The sequence below is a fragment of the Leuresthes tenuis genome, unplaced genomic scaffold, assembly GCF_036924035.1.
Source record: "Leuresthes tenuis unplaced genomic scaffold, fLeuTen1.0.hap1 SCAF_5, whole genome shotgun sequence".
NCBI lineage: Eukaryota > Metazoa > Chordata > Actinopteri > Atheriniformes > Atherinopsidae > Leuresthes > Leuresthes tenuis.
The window spans coordinates 20675327-20692555 of NW_027325359.1; the positions used below are offsets into that span (position 1 = coordinate 20675327).

Consider the following 17229-nt stretch of genomic DNA (forward strand, 5'->3'; position numbering starts at 1 on the left):
TTAATCTGTTGAACGTATCTTTCAAACGCATATTGGAGACCTTTTTGTCTGCTTCTCTGTGACACAAAATTTAAGATAGTTTCTGAAGATTATGACTTAACTGTACTGGTAAAAAGGGAATCTTGACTGGCATAGCAACAATGATCAACGGTGGTGGGCTTAGCGAAGGGTCGTGTAGACGTGGAGAACTATGCAGCATCACTCCCACAGCAGACAGAACAGAAACTGACAAAAAGTAGCTATATAAACAAAAAGAGGTTTGAGAAGAGAGCTATAAAAGAGTGAAAAAATACCAAGACCCAACCAGCTGAATATGAAAATGTAATACATGACTGTAGAAGAAAGCCAGAGGACAGCACCTGAAATGACAGCCGAACTTTGGGGCCTTGATGCAGACAGCTGCATTATATCGGCTGCCGTCCTAACACACCAGACTTTGTCAAACAGCTACTGCTGTTTCTTCTTGGTTTCTTCTTTTGTTGTTAGATGTTTTGAAGTTGCACTGTACACTGTTTCTCTTGCTGCTGTGATGTTAACTGTGACACTGAAGTGTTTGTCACTGGTCTTCTGCTGGCTAATATGTTTTCACTGGTCTGTGAAAATGATGAAAGTTTTTTGTCAGTTTGATTTTGAGAATCTTGATAGCTCTTCAGAAAAAAGATAGAATACAGAGATGTGCAAACATCTGCTCAGATGGCCATCGACCCATGTCCAACACATGCCCCAGGTCTACGATCTCAGAGTGTCTGACCACAAGGTAATCTCAATGACTCTGACATCCCTGCAGCCTCCTTCCAGACCCAAGCGCCATATAACATTTAGGAATTTGAAACGGATTGTTTCAGTGAACCTGGCCGTAGACCTCCAGCACATCACCTGGCCAGCCTCTGAAACTGTGGATGAGCTAGTGGAGCATTACAACACTTCTCTGAGCAAAGTTCTCGACTCTCATGCTCCTGTTAAGACACGTGAAGTTGCGTGTGAATGCTCTGCTCTGTGGTACACACAGGAACTACAGAAACTTAAAACAGCTGGCTGTGCACTGGAACGTTAACTCAGACGCACTGGGCTCACCGTCCACAAACTGGCCTTCCGCGAACATCAAAGAGCCTATTGCCAGGCCCTAAAAGATGCTCGGTCAACATTCTACTCCAACCTCATCAATAGGAACACTGGAAATTCTAAGAAGCTCTTCTCCACAATAAATCACCTTCTGAAGCCACAAACACCCTCACTGGCTGAAGCTACAGTTGAGTAGTGCAACAGCTTCATCGAATTTTTTAGATCGAAAGTCAACAACATCCGCTCTATGTTGCCCGGCTCTTTCAGATAGGACTTAAACCACATGTCTTGCTCGGAGGATGTGAGTCCAGGCCGCTCCGTGTCACCTGTGACGTTCCTCAGGGTTCAGTCCTTGCCCCAATCCTCTTCACCATCTACATGCTTCCTCTCAGTCAAGTCATCAGAAAACACGGACTCCTCTTCCACTGTTATGCTGATGAGACACAACTATACATCAAAACCACCCCAAAACCCTCCACAGCCCTGTCATCCCTCACCTCTTGCCTTGAGGAAATCAAGGCATGGATGAACAATAACAGTATAATCTGACATATCAATACCAATAACATATCAGCTGAACAGCAATAAAACAGAAGCGCTTCTCATTGGTACCCCACATCAGGTTCACTCCTCACCCATATCCCAACTTACTTTCGACGGACAGATCATTCCTCTCTTCTCCTCAGCAACAACAAACCTGGACTGGACTCCCACCTGACCTTCAACAACTATATAAAACACCTGTGCAAAACCTCATTCTACCATCTCCGCAACATCTCAACACTCCGTTCCACTCTATCCCTCCCAGCAGCAGAACAACTGGTCCATGCCTTCATTTCCTCAAAACCGGACTACTGTATTCGGGCTCTTCATCGGGATAGCTGGCAAAACCATCCAGAAGCTGCAATATATTCTTTTTTTTTTTTTCTTCCCCTTGTCCTGTTCAGCATTATGGCAGCAGAATTGTAGTCTGAATACCTTTGATGCCAAACAGATTTGCTTTGCCAAGGGAAGTTTTATAAATGTAAAGCTCCCCTTGATGCCCATTTATTTATTTCTGTTGACAATATATGACATGTAATATAACTGAACCGGACCGGGGGACATGGAAAGAAGAAGAGGAAAGAAGAGGAAACAGAACAAAAATAGAAACAAAAACCAGACAACCAGCTGCTACACCTGTAAAAAATAAAACGGACAACAATCCATGGCCTCTGAGGGGAATCCAGCCTTAGCGCCACCAGGAGCACCTGAAAGCAGACAAGCAGAGAAAAAACAAACACAAAAACAAGCACAAGAAGCGGTAATCGCATACAACACAGCTGTGGATATAGATGACCTGAGACGACATGATAATACATCAACTGCTTAGCGAGCATGCTACTGGGCTAATAAATGTGTGTGTGTGTGTGAGAACATGCAACACCCATGACACAGGACCTACATGATAACCGTGTTTAGTTATGAGTGTATAAGTGTACAGAGCCACAATCCACAGCCCCCCCCCCCCCCAGCAATCAGAAGCAGGCAGAGAGGGCCACAAGACCCAGGCCACCAGCAGCCCCCACGGAGCACAGAACTCAGGAAGCCCACCACAGGGACAACCACGCATCCACCCAGAAGATTGCAGAGGAAGCCCCCGGACAGAGCCCCCATAAGCATAGGGCAGAGGCCCTCCCGAGAGCCAGGGGCAACAGCCCACCGACCCCGCCAGGCCCCAGCCGCCCAGACACGGACCGTGCACTGGACCCGGGCCCCAGGAGCCCGAGCGCCCCCAAACCCCCCGGCAGAGGCCCCACCCAATACCCAGGAGGGCCAAGCGCCCCAGACAGCCACACAGTGGGTCAGCGCCTGCCCCAGCGCCCCTGGCCAAGTGCCCTGGGAGTCAAGACGTGCCCACAGGTGGGTGAAGTCGCGAGCAGCGGGGAGAGGCAACGCCGCCCCCCCATCGGGAGAAACACAGGCAGGCCAGGCGACAGCAAGTCACAGATCCAGGCCCAATCATTACCACACACACTTTCACGTCCCATACATCCACACGTCCTCCCTCCCTCGACTCCGCTGGGGTGTAGTACAGCGGGCACACCAGGGGGCCAGCAGCCCCCCAGCCACCACAGACCCCGAACCAGCAGAACAATTAATTAATCCTCTTGGCCCCTCCCGCCCCGAGCAGCAACCAGGAAGCAGGGGTGTGGGAAGAAGACCCCTCCCCTCACCCTTCTGGCTCTTCAATATTTTCTAATAGTGAGCGATTAAAATTGAGGGGCAGCCAAACTTGTAGAACTGGGAGCGCGGCCCCCTGGGCAGCCTACATACCCAAAGAGCCCCGCCCACCAGATGCCACTCAGTGTAACCACCCCCAAGACCTAATGTGTGTGTGTGAATGTGTTTGGTAAGTAGTAATGTCTAAGGTGTAATTAAAACAGGGGCGGGGAACTGCAGAGTGCAACCAAAGGGGACCACCTACGTGGCCCCATCCACTACACCCCACCGAACACACACGCCCCCAAAACCCTTCATGTGTGAGTGTGTGTTGTGTACAGGAGCCAGAAGGGAGAGGGGTATGGGGATATACACCGGGGGAGCTACTCTCCCCCAGAGAGGGCAGCCAGGGACTGGCTGCAATAGGCATCCCCGCTACCTGGGAGCCAACCCAGGGCAGGAGGGGCTGATGTCCACCAGGCTCGGGGCCTGCAGCGACCATATTCCGGGAGCTACTGTACCCCCAGAAGGTACCCATCCCGCCCCACCCCACACCGGAGGACTTCTACAAAAAAAAACAAACAAACAACAACAAAAAACAAACAAACAAACCACCCGGTCACACCAGTCGCAGCAGCCCGGGCCTGAGACCCACCATCACCTAGGCCCCCCCCAACAGGGGAAAAGCACCGCCCCCCCCATACTGTGGCGCGTCCAGGGCAACTCAGCACCCCCAGGCACAGGCAGCCCCCCCCCCCCCCCCGGGCGCAAGGCAGCGCCCAGCCACCAGGGCCCAGGCCCATCACCACCACCCACGCCAGAGCAGCCCGGCCACTCGGCACAGAGCCAGCAGCCACCACCCCAAGGCCCCTAAGGGACCCCGCCCCACACCGCAAGACAGCCCCACCCGCAAGCCCCCAAAACTGCCCTCCAAGCCCGACACACAGTCCCCCCCAGCAATGACCAACCCGGTCCCCACGACCCGAGAGACCACCAGACGCCCGAAGACACACAGCCCCCCCCAGCACACACCCAACCGCCCAGAGCGACGGGACAGCAACCCACCACCACCACCACTATGTGATAAAGCTAATCAGAGGGGACCAGAGAGAATTAAATTCAGCCAATTGATGTTTTGAGGAGGCAGACATTGTTTCCATGCTAATATAGTCTAAAAGAAAATGTCTAAACTGGTTAATACACAGATTGTTCTTCGCTTTCCAGTTCATGAGAATAGTTTTCTTTGCGATACATAACACTGTGAGAACCATGTGTGCTGAGTTAATTTCCATGTTGATGTTGTCTAAGTCACCCAGTATGCACAGTGTGGGGCATGCAGGGATGCTACACTTTAGCCATGTTGATAGGTCCTCACAGACTTCAAGCTAGAACTTCTGGACAGGCGCACAGAACCACAAAGCGTGTGCATAATCATCAGGTGTGTTATCTGTGCAATGTGAGCAGATGTTTGAGTGTGTTAGACCAATCCTGAACATCCTTTGTCCTGTATAGTGTGTTCTATGAAGGATTTTGTATTGTATGAGCTGTATTATTAGAATTAGAATTCTGAGTCATTCTGAAGGTGTTCAAACATATTTGTCGCCAGAAGCTATGACTAGAACTGATGGATAAATCTGCCTCCCATTTTGAGGATGGAAGAGACATTGTGTCATCTATTTTAGACAATAATTTATATATTTTTGATAGTAGTTTTGGGGTGCAGATGCTTAGAAATTCTGCTGCCCTAGTCGGGAGTTGTAAGTCTGGTTGGTGGAGGATATATTTCTTTGTTATTATAGACTTAAGTTGTTGATATTCTAGGAATTTATTGCTGCCTATCTCGTGTTGTGATATGAGCTCATCAAATGAAATAAAATTTCCATTTTGGATTATATGTTCCAGATGTTTGATTCCTTTGATCTTCCACAGAGTAAAGTTTAGCATTTTTTTGTTTTGCAGTATGTCAGGATTGTTCCAGATGGGTGTAAGCTTACATGGGACAATTGAAGACTTTGTTATTTTAAGAAATTCCCACCAGGCTGTCAGAGAGGTGCTGATGTTAATGCTTTTGAAACATTTGTGATTTTTTACGTTTTGACTAATAAGTGGCAGGTCAGAGATTTCCAGATTATCACACAATGCTTGTTCTATATTTATCCATGGTTCATCTATTGGGCTAGGTTTAAACCATTTTGATATATACTGTAACCTATTGGCTAAGGAATAGTGCTGAAAATTAGGTAAATCTAATCCACCACAGTCCTTGGTCTTCTGTAGGGTTTTTAAACTAATACGTGGTGGTTTGTTTTTCCACAGAAATTTGGAGATGCATGAATCTAGTGACTTAAACCAAGTAGCAGATGGTTTTATGGGGATCATTGAGAACAAATAATTAACTTTTGGTAGTATCATCATTTTAATGGTTGTAACTCTCCCCATAAGTGATATAGGTAAGGACTTCCAACGAGATCGTCCTCTACGGTCTTTAATAATTGCACATAATTTAGCTTTGTTAGCTCTGAGAGCCTGGAGGAGATGTTTATGCCTAAATATCTAATATTTCCTGACTGTAAAGTGATCGCAGGTATATTCTGGACTCTGCAGTTAATGGGCAGAACTGTGGTCTTAGACCAATTGATAGAGTAGTCAGAAAGTGCTGAGAATTTATTTATGAGTGTGATCGTGTGAGTGAGAGACGTTTGAGAGTTCTGAAGGAAAAGTAAAACATCATCAGCATAAAGACTTATTTTATGCTCAATATTTTGGGGTTGGATGCCTTTAATATTTCTATCTTGTCTGATAGCAGCTGCTAAAGGTTTGATGAAAATAGCAAAAAGTGAGGGAGAAAGTGGGCAACCCTGTCTTGTACCTCTCTGCAGACTGAAGCTTGGAGAGGTTTGATCATTTGTCCTGACACTTGCATTTGGGGAGCTATATAATATCCTTATCCAGTTGATGAAGTGTGACCCAAACTCAAATTTGTTTAATGCTGCGAATAAAAATGTCCAGTTCACTCGATCAAATGCTTTTTCTGCATCTAGAGAGACTATTGTGGTTTCCAGGTTGTTGATGGTAGAATAGTCTATGAGATTAATTAGCCTGCGAGTGTTAGTGGATGAGTGTCTCCCCTTTATAAAACCTGTCTGGTCAGGATGTATTAAAAGTGGAGTTATTTTTTCCATTCTTTTGGCAAGGGCTTTACAAATTATTTTGAGGTCGGCATTTATTAGAGATATTGGGCGGTAGCTGGATGGAAGTTTGGGGTCTTTTCCTGGTTTCTGTAGCAAGATAATGTTAGCAGAGTTCATGTGTGGGGATAATCTGCCATTCTGCTTAACTTGTAATACCATTTTGTGAAATGCAGGTGCCAAAACAGTCCAAAATTCTTTGTAGAACTCTGCTGGAAAACCATCTGGTCCCGGGGCTTTGTTACTAGGCATATGTTGAAGGGCTTCATGGAGTTCTCCTATTGAAAGAGGTGAATCCAGAGCCATTGCCTGTTCGGTTTGTAATTTTGGAAGGTTGATATTACTAAGAAACTGATCTATGTTACAGTCTGATGGATCATTTTGTGATGAATATAAGGTTTTATAGAAGTCCCTAAAAGCATTGTTGATTACATCGGGGTCATGGGTGACATTTCCTTTTGAGTCTTTAACAGAAGTGATTGTTGTTTTCTCTTTGTTTCTCTTTAGTTGGTTAGCTAGGAACCTTCCAGATTTATTGCCGTGCTCAAAGTTCTCCAACGAAGTCTTTGTATCAGAAACTGTGTTTGTTTATCAATAATTTTGTTTAATTCAAGTTTAGCTTTTCTTAGTTCATTCAGTGTGTGTTCCTCTTTGGAGGTACTGTAGACAATTTCTAATGATTTAATCCTGAGTTCTAAATCTGATATCCTTGAACTTTCCCTCTTTTTCTTATTTGATGAAAAAGAGATTATTTTGCCTCTCATAACTGCTTTTCCGGCTTCCCAAAGAGTACAAGCTGACATTCCTGGCAGGTCATTATTTTCTAAATATACAGACCATTCCCTTTTGAAATAATTAATAAAATCAGGGTCTTTTAGTAATGATGTATTAAATCTCCAATTCCTAGCTGGTGGTGTAACTCTGTTATTCTTCAGTGTGATAGAAACTGGAGCGTGATCACTGATAGTGATGGGGTGGATTTTGGTGTCTGAAATATCCCTCATCAAGGAACTGCTAACTAAGAAATAATCTATTCTTGAATATGAGTGGTGTACCGGTGAGAAGAAGGTGTATTCTCTAAGAGTGGGGTGGTGGGAGCGCCAAGCATCACAAAGACCAAAATCTTTCATATACTGTTTAACAATATTCGTGGACTGCCAGTTCCACTGACTTCCTGAAGTACTGAGTCTGTCTACTCCTGAGTCTAATACCATGTTAAAGTCCCCTCCTATGATGAGTGTTTTATCTGAGTGATCAGAGAGTGAAGTGAAAAAGGAGTGAAAAAAAGAGGGGTCATCCACATTTGGACCATATATATTTGCAATGCATAAATTCATATTTTGAATAGATAAATTAACTATTAGAAATCTACCTTCTGGATCTATAACTGTGTTGTTTACGGTGAAATTTACTCTTCTATTTATCAGAATGGCTACACCTCTTTGTCTGGAGTTGTAACAGGCTGAGTACACATGAGGAAACTGTGCTGTGGTGAGAACATCAGCTACAGTCTTTGATAAATGAATCTCCTGTAATAAAACAATGTCCGCCTGTAAATCCTTCAATTTATTGGAGATTTTTAATCTCTTCTCCCTGGACCCAGCTGCATGCACATTCCATGAGATAAACCTCAGCGTGGACATGCTCAGACTAACGCAGTGAGTGCTGGATGCTTGCTAAAAGCATCCCGTGCGTGTGTGTGCATATATGCTTCCATGAACATGCCATTGTTGGTGTTTCAGTTGTCAATATGAGCTTGCTACAATATGTACTTGCGCTGTCGATGCTGTGTGGAACTTGATTATGTACTCTGCTCAAAACTCTATGTGCGCCGTGCTTGTTAACATTACTTATTAAGGTGGAAACGCAGCGGGTTGGGGAAGAAAGACAGAATAAAAAACAGTGCAAAAGAGTGGAAGTGTGAGATAGAAAAAACAAAAACGAAAACAAAAAAACATACCAAAATAAACAAATATGAACTGCATATATCCTATGATGGTGAGACTGGCAGTGAGCTATATATTTTGCCTTGATAGATAACTGTGAATTGGATAGATTATTTCATCTTACTTATGTCATCTACAGTGAAATGATTCATACAAGTTAACGAATACAGATCACCTGGAGTTTAGAAGAGCCAAGGAGTGGTTTCCTGGTCACGGTACCGCTGCCCGTTGATGAATAACTTATCCACCGCGATGACAGCTCGGGAGCCTCCTTCCATGAACTTTCTCCGGATGGGGAACAGAACTCTGCGTCTTTCCAGGATTTCTTTGGGAAATTGGTCGTTGACGCTGAAGTCCGTTCCTCTCAGTTCCCCTCACCCGGACCTTCTGTTGGTAATGCTCGAACTTGGCCACAATCGGTCTCGGTCGGCAGGCATCAGGTCTCTTCCCTCCCAGGCGGTGGACTCGGTGAAAAGTAATGTTTTTCACTACATCTACTGGAAGTTTCAGTTGATTTTGGATGAAATTTTTCACTGTGAGTTCAGGATCCTCGTCTGCCTGCTCCGGGATTCCAGAAAACACCAGATTGTCCCTCATACTACGAGCCTGGAGCTCAATAATTGATTCTTTTATCCTCTTGTTCTCATCAGAAATCCGGCTCATTTCTTCGGTGAGTCATTTCACCGATCCTCTGAGGGTTGCGTTTTCTGCAGCCAGCGTCTGCACCTGTTGCTGGCTGAACTCCAACGACTCCCGTAATGCCTGGAACTCTCTGTGTAGAATTTCTAACAGAGACATACGGGCGTCGAAGCTGGATAATTTGTTATCGATCGATGTTAAAATGTCCGTCGAATCATTACCAGCTGGAGACGTCGCTCCGGGTGACTCTTCCTTACGACTTCTTTTGGAGGTTGAAGCCTTGCTGCTAGCAGATGGGGTTTGGTTAGTTTTCCCCATGACGATCCTGTCAAAACACTCGTCGATGAAATCCGTGAGGCTCTCCAGGCTTTCTTCACTGTACTCCAGTGTTTTGTTTTTGTTTCACCCGATAATATATTTATTTAAACAGTAGTTATTGGCATAATTATAATCTTACTATATTGTTTGCTCTATTTGAGGCGCGCCTTGTTTGAATCTGCCGATAGTCTCACACAATCTCGCGACACTACAGCATCACACTACCCACTACAGCATCACACTACCCATACCTGCAATATATTCAAAACAGCGCGGCCAGGGTCCTGATGAGAGCCCATAAGCATGAGCACATCACCCTCATCCTTCAATCACTGCACTGGCTCCTCGTCTCATCCCGGATCAACTACAAACTTCTGTTACTCACCCATAAATGCATCCATGGACATGCACCCGCACACCTCCAAGAACTCATCACCCTACAGTCCACCACCCGTACCTTCAGATCCACAAACACCATGCTCCTCCAGGTCAGATTTTTAACCTTGTCCTAACTTGTAGCACTTTGAGATCTTCTCGATGAAAAGTGCATTAGAAATTAAATTCACTATTATTATTATTATTATTATTATTGTACTTTATGGCAGTCCATGTATGTACCACGTCAGGAGGTTAATAGAAGAGGAGGTCATAAAAAGTCAAAAATTAATGTGAACAAGTTAATTTTGTAGTGCTGAATTTAGTTTATCATTTCAAATGCCAAAAATGTGAACATGAACACTTCTTCAGTTTTAATATGTGTCAAGTGAACTTTGAACTAGTTCTTTGTAAAGTGTAATCTTGCGCAGCACTGGTTGTATCTATGAAGTTACTTCTAGTAATTACAACCTTTTCACAAACAAAAGCTGCATTTTTGCTTTGAACTAGTACTTTTCATGTTGTAATAATGAGTTTCCTATCCTATTTTTGTTTTTCTAAAATAAAATGTGTGTATTGTGACCGAAGAAGCAACCTGTTCTGTGTTGCAAAGCTCGAAATAATTACTTCGATCTTGATTTAGATTGGTCAGAACCTTTCATCTACCAATTGGCATTAGTTACCAGTAAAGGCAGTAATGATTCAGTATTACTGTTGGGTCAGTAACACTGGATGAGCACAGACTAGGAGTGCCAGGTTTGTACCTTTGAGGCGGATGGTGATGCACTGGCTGTGAGGCTTTCTGACCAGGTCCCAAGGGGATAAAGGCAGCTCCTGACCGAGCGACCACACTGTATCTCCTGGAAGAGAAAAGAAGAGATGGGAACATCAGATGTCAGTCTTACATACTGTACAGACACTTGTACAATGTACATGAGTTCAAAGATCACATACAATCCTAGAAACACAAAAGCATTTTGGTTTCAAACACACAAAATTAAAATACTGCTGCTGCTTTTTCTGTCACTTAGCTGTCTTTAAACATCTTTTCAAGTTCTGCCACATATGCATTAATACCTAAAGAACCGAATGTATGGCTATTGTGCTTTCTTTCACTGATATTCATCATCTAATTATGTATAGGGAAGAAAACCCAATATCACTCCATCTCTCATATACTTTATTTGAGCATACATTAGATGATGCATCAGTCAGTGCATTGTGGTATGAGTGTGACCCAAACAACAACAGTTGAACCGCACAAAGCTGAAAACATTGTGTTTGTAAAGTGTGAGTGTATTTTCTCCTACTTCGTGTCATTACTATGATGCTCATATAAACTTTGCACTAAACATTCTCTTAACCAATACAGCTGCTCCAGCATCAAAAACTGAACTGTTAAGTTTTGTCCTCTTCTAGCAAGCTCTAATTTTATTCTTATTTTGGCAGCTGAGGAGCAGACAATTCAATGACAAAGATGACAAAGACCAACACAGTTAAAGTGAGGGCAGTTCTAAATCTCTGAACTTTACGTTAAGTTTTTTGTAAGGTCTGCACAGGTTGAGATTAAATTACGGTACCTTCTGACGGCATCCAGACAAAATTTAAACTAACCCACAATCCATCACTAAGTATACTTGTGCTGCCCTCATTCATGTGTGCTGTGCATAACTTGTCAGATAAATGCTTTCCTAACATCAAGACTCTGAAGACAGCTGTCCTTTTATCCATAGGTTTAATGACATTGCGAGGAAAGGTGAAACTAAGACCGAAATACAAACGGTATAATCAACGCTGTGTTAACATACAAAATCCACAATGTAAAGTACCACTTGATCTTCACTATGCATTAATCCACCCATTTTCTTTTTCAACGTATTCTCATGAAATGGTTCGTATGGAAATGTACGAAAAGTTATGTACAGATTTTCGTGCATTATTCTACGAATATCCAATGACACGATCGACCAGTGTGCATGCGCACACTAATTTCAGAACCCTGAAGCACGATATAAAAACTACAATTTGTACTAAATTGCTATACAGAGTGGCGGGCAGCGCCATATGTTTTGTAGTTCGAATGCGTTTCCTCTAATGTGTGAAATTGTGGCCAGGAAACTTATTAAAGGTTTTGGGGTTGGGAAGCACATCTGTTTGGTCCGATTTGATCTTGCTTATAGTTAAAGGGGTGAAATCACATTTTTTTTCTGGGTTTTGACCCTACTTAGTGGTGCTCCCTGCAGGTGTCCCACAGGTGATGGTAGTATAGGTCAAGAGCTTTCCAAAACTGTTTGAAACTGGATTAATACATTAATCCAGTTGCATAGCCCATTTTGTTGCTGCTCTGTAAACCTTAAAAAGTGTCTCAGGTTCAAGGTTCAAAGGTCACCTCTGAGGAGCAGGAGCAAGCCACAATTTTAATACTGACATATGTTACTCTCTAGGTCAAGACATTTCCAATAATGTCTTCACTTTTGTCCTTTACCAAAGTTTAATTTTCATCCTGCTCCAAGTACCCTTTTTTAGGTGCATTTTCTCAGACCCTTATTAAGACTAAGCTGGACAAAATAATTCAAACATATTTTAAGGGGTAGTTACTGACCACATGTGTTCAAAATATTGACGTCTGCTTAATACAATGTCAAAATTTTAAATTTAGTTTAGTTTAGACACGGTTTTTCCCATAATTTAAAGTGAGTTTTATATTATATTTTCTAATGACCTAATATGGCCAATTATACCTACTGTATCCCTTTACCCAGGCTAACAGGATGGTCCTAGATGACCAAGGCTCCAGTATATTGTAGTGCCAATATGTATCTGGATACATATACATACATACATACATACATACATACATAGCTTTACAAATGTTGTTTATTAGCGATGATGTGAAGATGATGAAGGGATTTCCGTACACTGTTTCTTAACATTTCGATCTTGCATTAAATTCAGCCAGCCTGGGTCTCATTTTATTCGCTCCACCCTGTCCAAACTGTGTTAGTTTATCTCAAAACAGAACTGCTACAAGTGTGTGGTGTCTGTACAGGGTAGGGTTTATTTGTAGGAGCACCTATTTAATGATCATTTTTATTCTCTTTTATCCGTTTTGATTTATTTATCAATGTTTCCTTATTTATTGATGAAATTAACTGCACTACTCTCCAAATAGTGGATGTGTAAAACACAATTTCGTTTTTATGTGATGCATAGAAATGAAGAATAAAACCTATCTTTATTTTATTTGTTTATATATTAGCTGTTCATGAATACATCTTCCTGTAAATATAATTATTTCGGCTCTCTCCATTCACTTCGGTGCTCTGATTCGATGCAGGAGAAGTCAGTGGGCAGTGATCTTTCAGGGTACGCCGTTGTTCATTCAAAACAAACTTATTTCTCCGTTGCCTGCATGTATTTCCTTTATAGCGTGTCTCAGCAGCGAAGTCAGAACAAAAGCAAATTAAAACAAACAAACAAAAAAGTAGCCTATGGTGATTAACGTGACGTTTGCGGAAGCTACAGCGATAGTAGCGTCCTTTGTAACCGGTCGAGGAACAACGTAAAAATGAAACTTTACAGGTTAATAACTAACAAACGAAAGCTTGCATATATTCCCTGAAGGAAGTTTGTAAAAATAAAAAGTACATTTTTCGCTTTCAACAATGTAATATAATGTCGAAAATGTCTATTTTAAAATGTTTATTTTCCTCTGTGAATAAAAGGCATGTCAGCCCTGACTTCAGGCTTTGCGCAGGCGCACTGATCGCTCGTGTTGAACACAACAGCTCTCTTTCTTACTTCTTGGTTACTTGTCACATGAAACAACTCCCTGTCACTTAGGTTTTAAGTTTCTTAAAGTGACAACTTTGAACAAAAAAAAAAAAAAGACTTTTTTTTTTTTTTCCCTTGTCCGGTTCAGCATTATGGCAGCAGAATTGTAGTCTGAATACCTTTGATGCCAAACAGATTTGCTTTGCCAAGGGAAGTTTTATAAATGTAAAGCTCCCCTTGATGCCCATTTATTTATTTCTGTTTACAATATATGACATGTAATAGAACTGAACCGGACCGGGGGACAAGGAAAGAAGAAGAGGAAAGAAGAGGAAACAGAACAAAAATAGAAACAAAAACCAGACAACCAGCTGCTACACCTGTAAAAAACAAAACAGACAACAATCCATGGCCTCTGAGGGGAATCCAGCCTTAGCGCCACCAGGAGCACCTGAAAGCAGACAAGCAAAGAAAAAACAAACACACAAACAAACAAAAACAAGCACAAGAAGCGGCAATCGCATACAACACAGCTGTGGATAGATGACCTGAGACGACATGATAATACATAAACTGCTTAGCGAGCATGCTACTGGGCTAATAAATGTGTGTGTGTGTGTGTGTGAGAACATGCAACACCCATGGCACAGGATCTACATGGTAACCGTGGTTAGTTATGAGTGTATAAGTGTACAGGGCCACAATCCACAGCCCCCCCCCAGCAATCAGAAGCAGGCAGAGAGGGCCACAAGACCCAGGCCACCAGCAGCCCCCACGGAGCACAGAACCCAGGAAGCCCACCGCAGGGACAACCACGCATCCACCCAGAAGACTGCAGAGGAAGCCCCCGGACAGAGCCCCCATAAGCATAGGGCAGAGGCCCTCAGAGAGCCAGGGGCAACAGCCCACCGACCCCGCCAGGTCCCAGCCGCCCAGACATGGGCCGTGCACTGGACCCGGGCCCCGGGAGCCCGAGAGCCCCCAAACCCCCCGGCAGAGGCCCCACCCAATACCCAGGAGGGCCAAGTGCCCCAGACAGCCACGCAGTGGGTCAGCGCCTGCCCCAGCGCCCCTGGCCAAGTGCCCTGGGAGTCAAGACGTGCCCACAGGTGGGTGAAGTCGCGAGCAGCGGGGAGAGGCAACGCCGCCCCCCCATCGGGAGAAGCACAGGCAGGCCAGGCGACAGCAAGTCCCAGATCCAGGCCCAATCATTACCACACACACTTTCACGTCCCATACATCCACACATCCTCCCTCCCTCGACTCTGCTGGGGTGTAGTGCAGCGGGCACACCAGGGGGCCAGCAGCCCCCCAGCCACCACAGACCCCGAACCAGCAGAACAATTAATTAATCCTCTTGGCCCCTCCCGCCCCGAGCAGCAACCAGGAAGCAGGGGTGTGGGAAGAAGACCCCTCCCCTCACCCTTCTGGCTCTTCAATATTTTCTAATAGTGAGCGATTAAAATTGAGGGGCAGCCCAACTTGTAGGACTGGGAGCGCGGCCCTCTGGGCAGCCTACATACCCAAAGAGCCCCGCCCACCAGATGCCACTCAGTGTAACCACCCCCCAAGACCTAATGTGTGTGTGTGAGTGTGTGTTTGATAAGTAGTAATGTCTAAGGTGTAATTAAAACAGGGGCGGGGAACTGCAGAGTGCAACCAAAGGGGACCACCTACGTGGCCCCATCCACTACACCCGAACACACACACGCCCCCAAAACCCTTCATGTGTGAGTGTGTGCTGTGTACAGGAGCCAGAAGGGAGAGGGGTATGGGGATATACACCGGGGCAGCTACTCTCCCCCGGAGAAGGCAGCCAGGGACTGGCTGCAATAGGCATCCCCGCTACCTGGGAGCCAACCCAGGGCAGGAGGGGCTGATGTCCACCAGGCTCGGGGCCTGCAGCGACCATATTGCGGGAGCTACTGTACCCCCAGAAGGTACCCATCCCGCCCCACCCCACCCCGGAGGACCTCTACAAACAACAAACAAACAACAACAAAAAACAAACAAACAAACCTCCCGGTCACACCAGTCGCAGCAGCCCGGGCCTGAGACCCACCATCACACAGGCCACCCCCCCCCCCCCCCCCCACCCCCCAACAGGGGAAAAGCACCGCCCCCCCCCCCACCGCACGCCCCAACACCCTGAAAAAAAAACAACCATCTGCGGACACCTTGGAGGTCCCAGAGCAACAAGCCCGGCACCAGGACCTGCACCAACCCACCCATACTGTGGCGCGTCCAGGACAACCCAGCCCCTCCAGGCACAGGCAGGGCCCCCCCCCGGGCGCAAGGCAAAAAAAAAGACTTCTAACATTAACAAAACACTCCTCACCTGGCGTGATTACAGGTCACCCAACAGTCTTTGAAACTTAATCTAATTAAGCATCTGCGAGGAGAAGAAGCACTATCTCTGTGATAGGCCTAAGAAAGAGAGTAGTCCCTCCTGGTTTAATGACCTTCACCTTAACCTGGCGCACTTTCCTTTCTTTGCTAGGGAAGGTCTGAGTTACCTGTCCAAGAGGCCATTAATTTCGTGGTACTTGGTTGTTCTTGAGCAGAACAACACTTCCTGGCTTGATGTTAGGATAAATGGACTGCCATTTCTTGCATGCTTGCAGTGTTGGGACAAATTGCTTCCAATATCTGTCCCAGAAAGTGTTGGACAGGAGCTGAACCTGCCACCATTGGCACTTATGAAGGTATGAAGCCTCAAACACGCCTGCAGGAGCAGAAACAATGTTCACTTTTTGTGTGAGAAGAGCAGCCGGTGTGAGTATAAATGAATCATCAGGATCAGTGGTCACAGGAACAAGAGGCCTGCCATTGATGATTGCTACCACTTCAGCCATGAAGGTCACCAGCACTTCATGGGTAAGTTTGTCTTTCAGCTGGAGAAACGTGGAGTCCAGAACTCTCCCTACGGCATAGGATGTGACGCCGTCATTAAGCATTCGAAGTTCTTTGTCGAGGGAACGCGTTGCTCTTCAATTTACCTTGCTGCTAGTGGTGTCTGGCTGTGTGTTTGTCTGGTTTCAGGGGTTATAGCCGAATCCTTGCTTTTTCTTCCGGTCACAGTTAACAACAGTAGACAATGGCAACCGAGGTGGAGCAGCTGTATTTGCAGTTGGAGCTCATCAATATTGAAGAGCAAATGCTTATATTGCAAATGTTGAAGCACAGGCAACAGAGAAGACGTATGCAGAGGTGATCTGTACGACCACCAAACCGGTCGAGGCTTAACAGGTGAATTTACGACACTGGTTCACCCACTGAGTGACCTGGATGAACAAATTCACATTTGAATGTCAATGGGCCGATTTGAGGAGCTTCTTCGCTGTATACAGTCATTAAGAATGGAAAAAGCAACTGCCGGAAATTACGTTCTGAGTGGACCAATCATAGCCCTTGCATCAACTCGATGCGTAGTTAGAATTTTTTGGGGGTGCACATCACTACACCGTCGACTTGACGCAGAAGCCTAAACTAGGCTTAAGCCCAATCATCCTTTCCCATGTTCTGCCAAAATGGGAAGCATGCGGAGGATTAAAGGTCCGACAGCAACCTTGGTCTGACAGGTAAGTCAGTACAATTGTACTGTCAATGTTTGAGGGTATCTTCAAGTCCTTGCTTGCACCCACAAAGTTAGTGCCACAATCTGAACGAATATGTTTGACTGGCCACAGCAAAAAAATCGCTTCAGTGTGTTGATGAAGCTAGAC

At 45.0% G+C, this 17229-nt stretch overlaps 1 protein-coding gene across 2 annotated transcripts in view; it reads right to left on the reverse strand.

Moving 5' to 3' along the window:
• Positions 1 to 17229, reverse strand: part of cttnbp2 (cortactin binding protein 2) — a 128262-nt gene that overhangs the window by 23043 nt on the left and 87990 nt on the right. For both annotated transcript variants that reach the window (XM_072386455.1, XM_072386454.1), the window contains exon 11: positions 10495 to 10590. In XM_072386455.1, coding sequence (XP_072242556.1) covers positions 10495 to 10590 — 96 coding nt within the window. The remainder of the gene's footprint in view (positions 1 to 10494; positions 10591 to 17229) is intronic.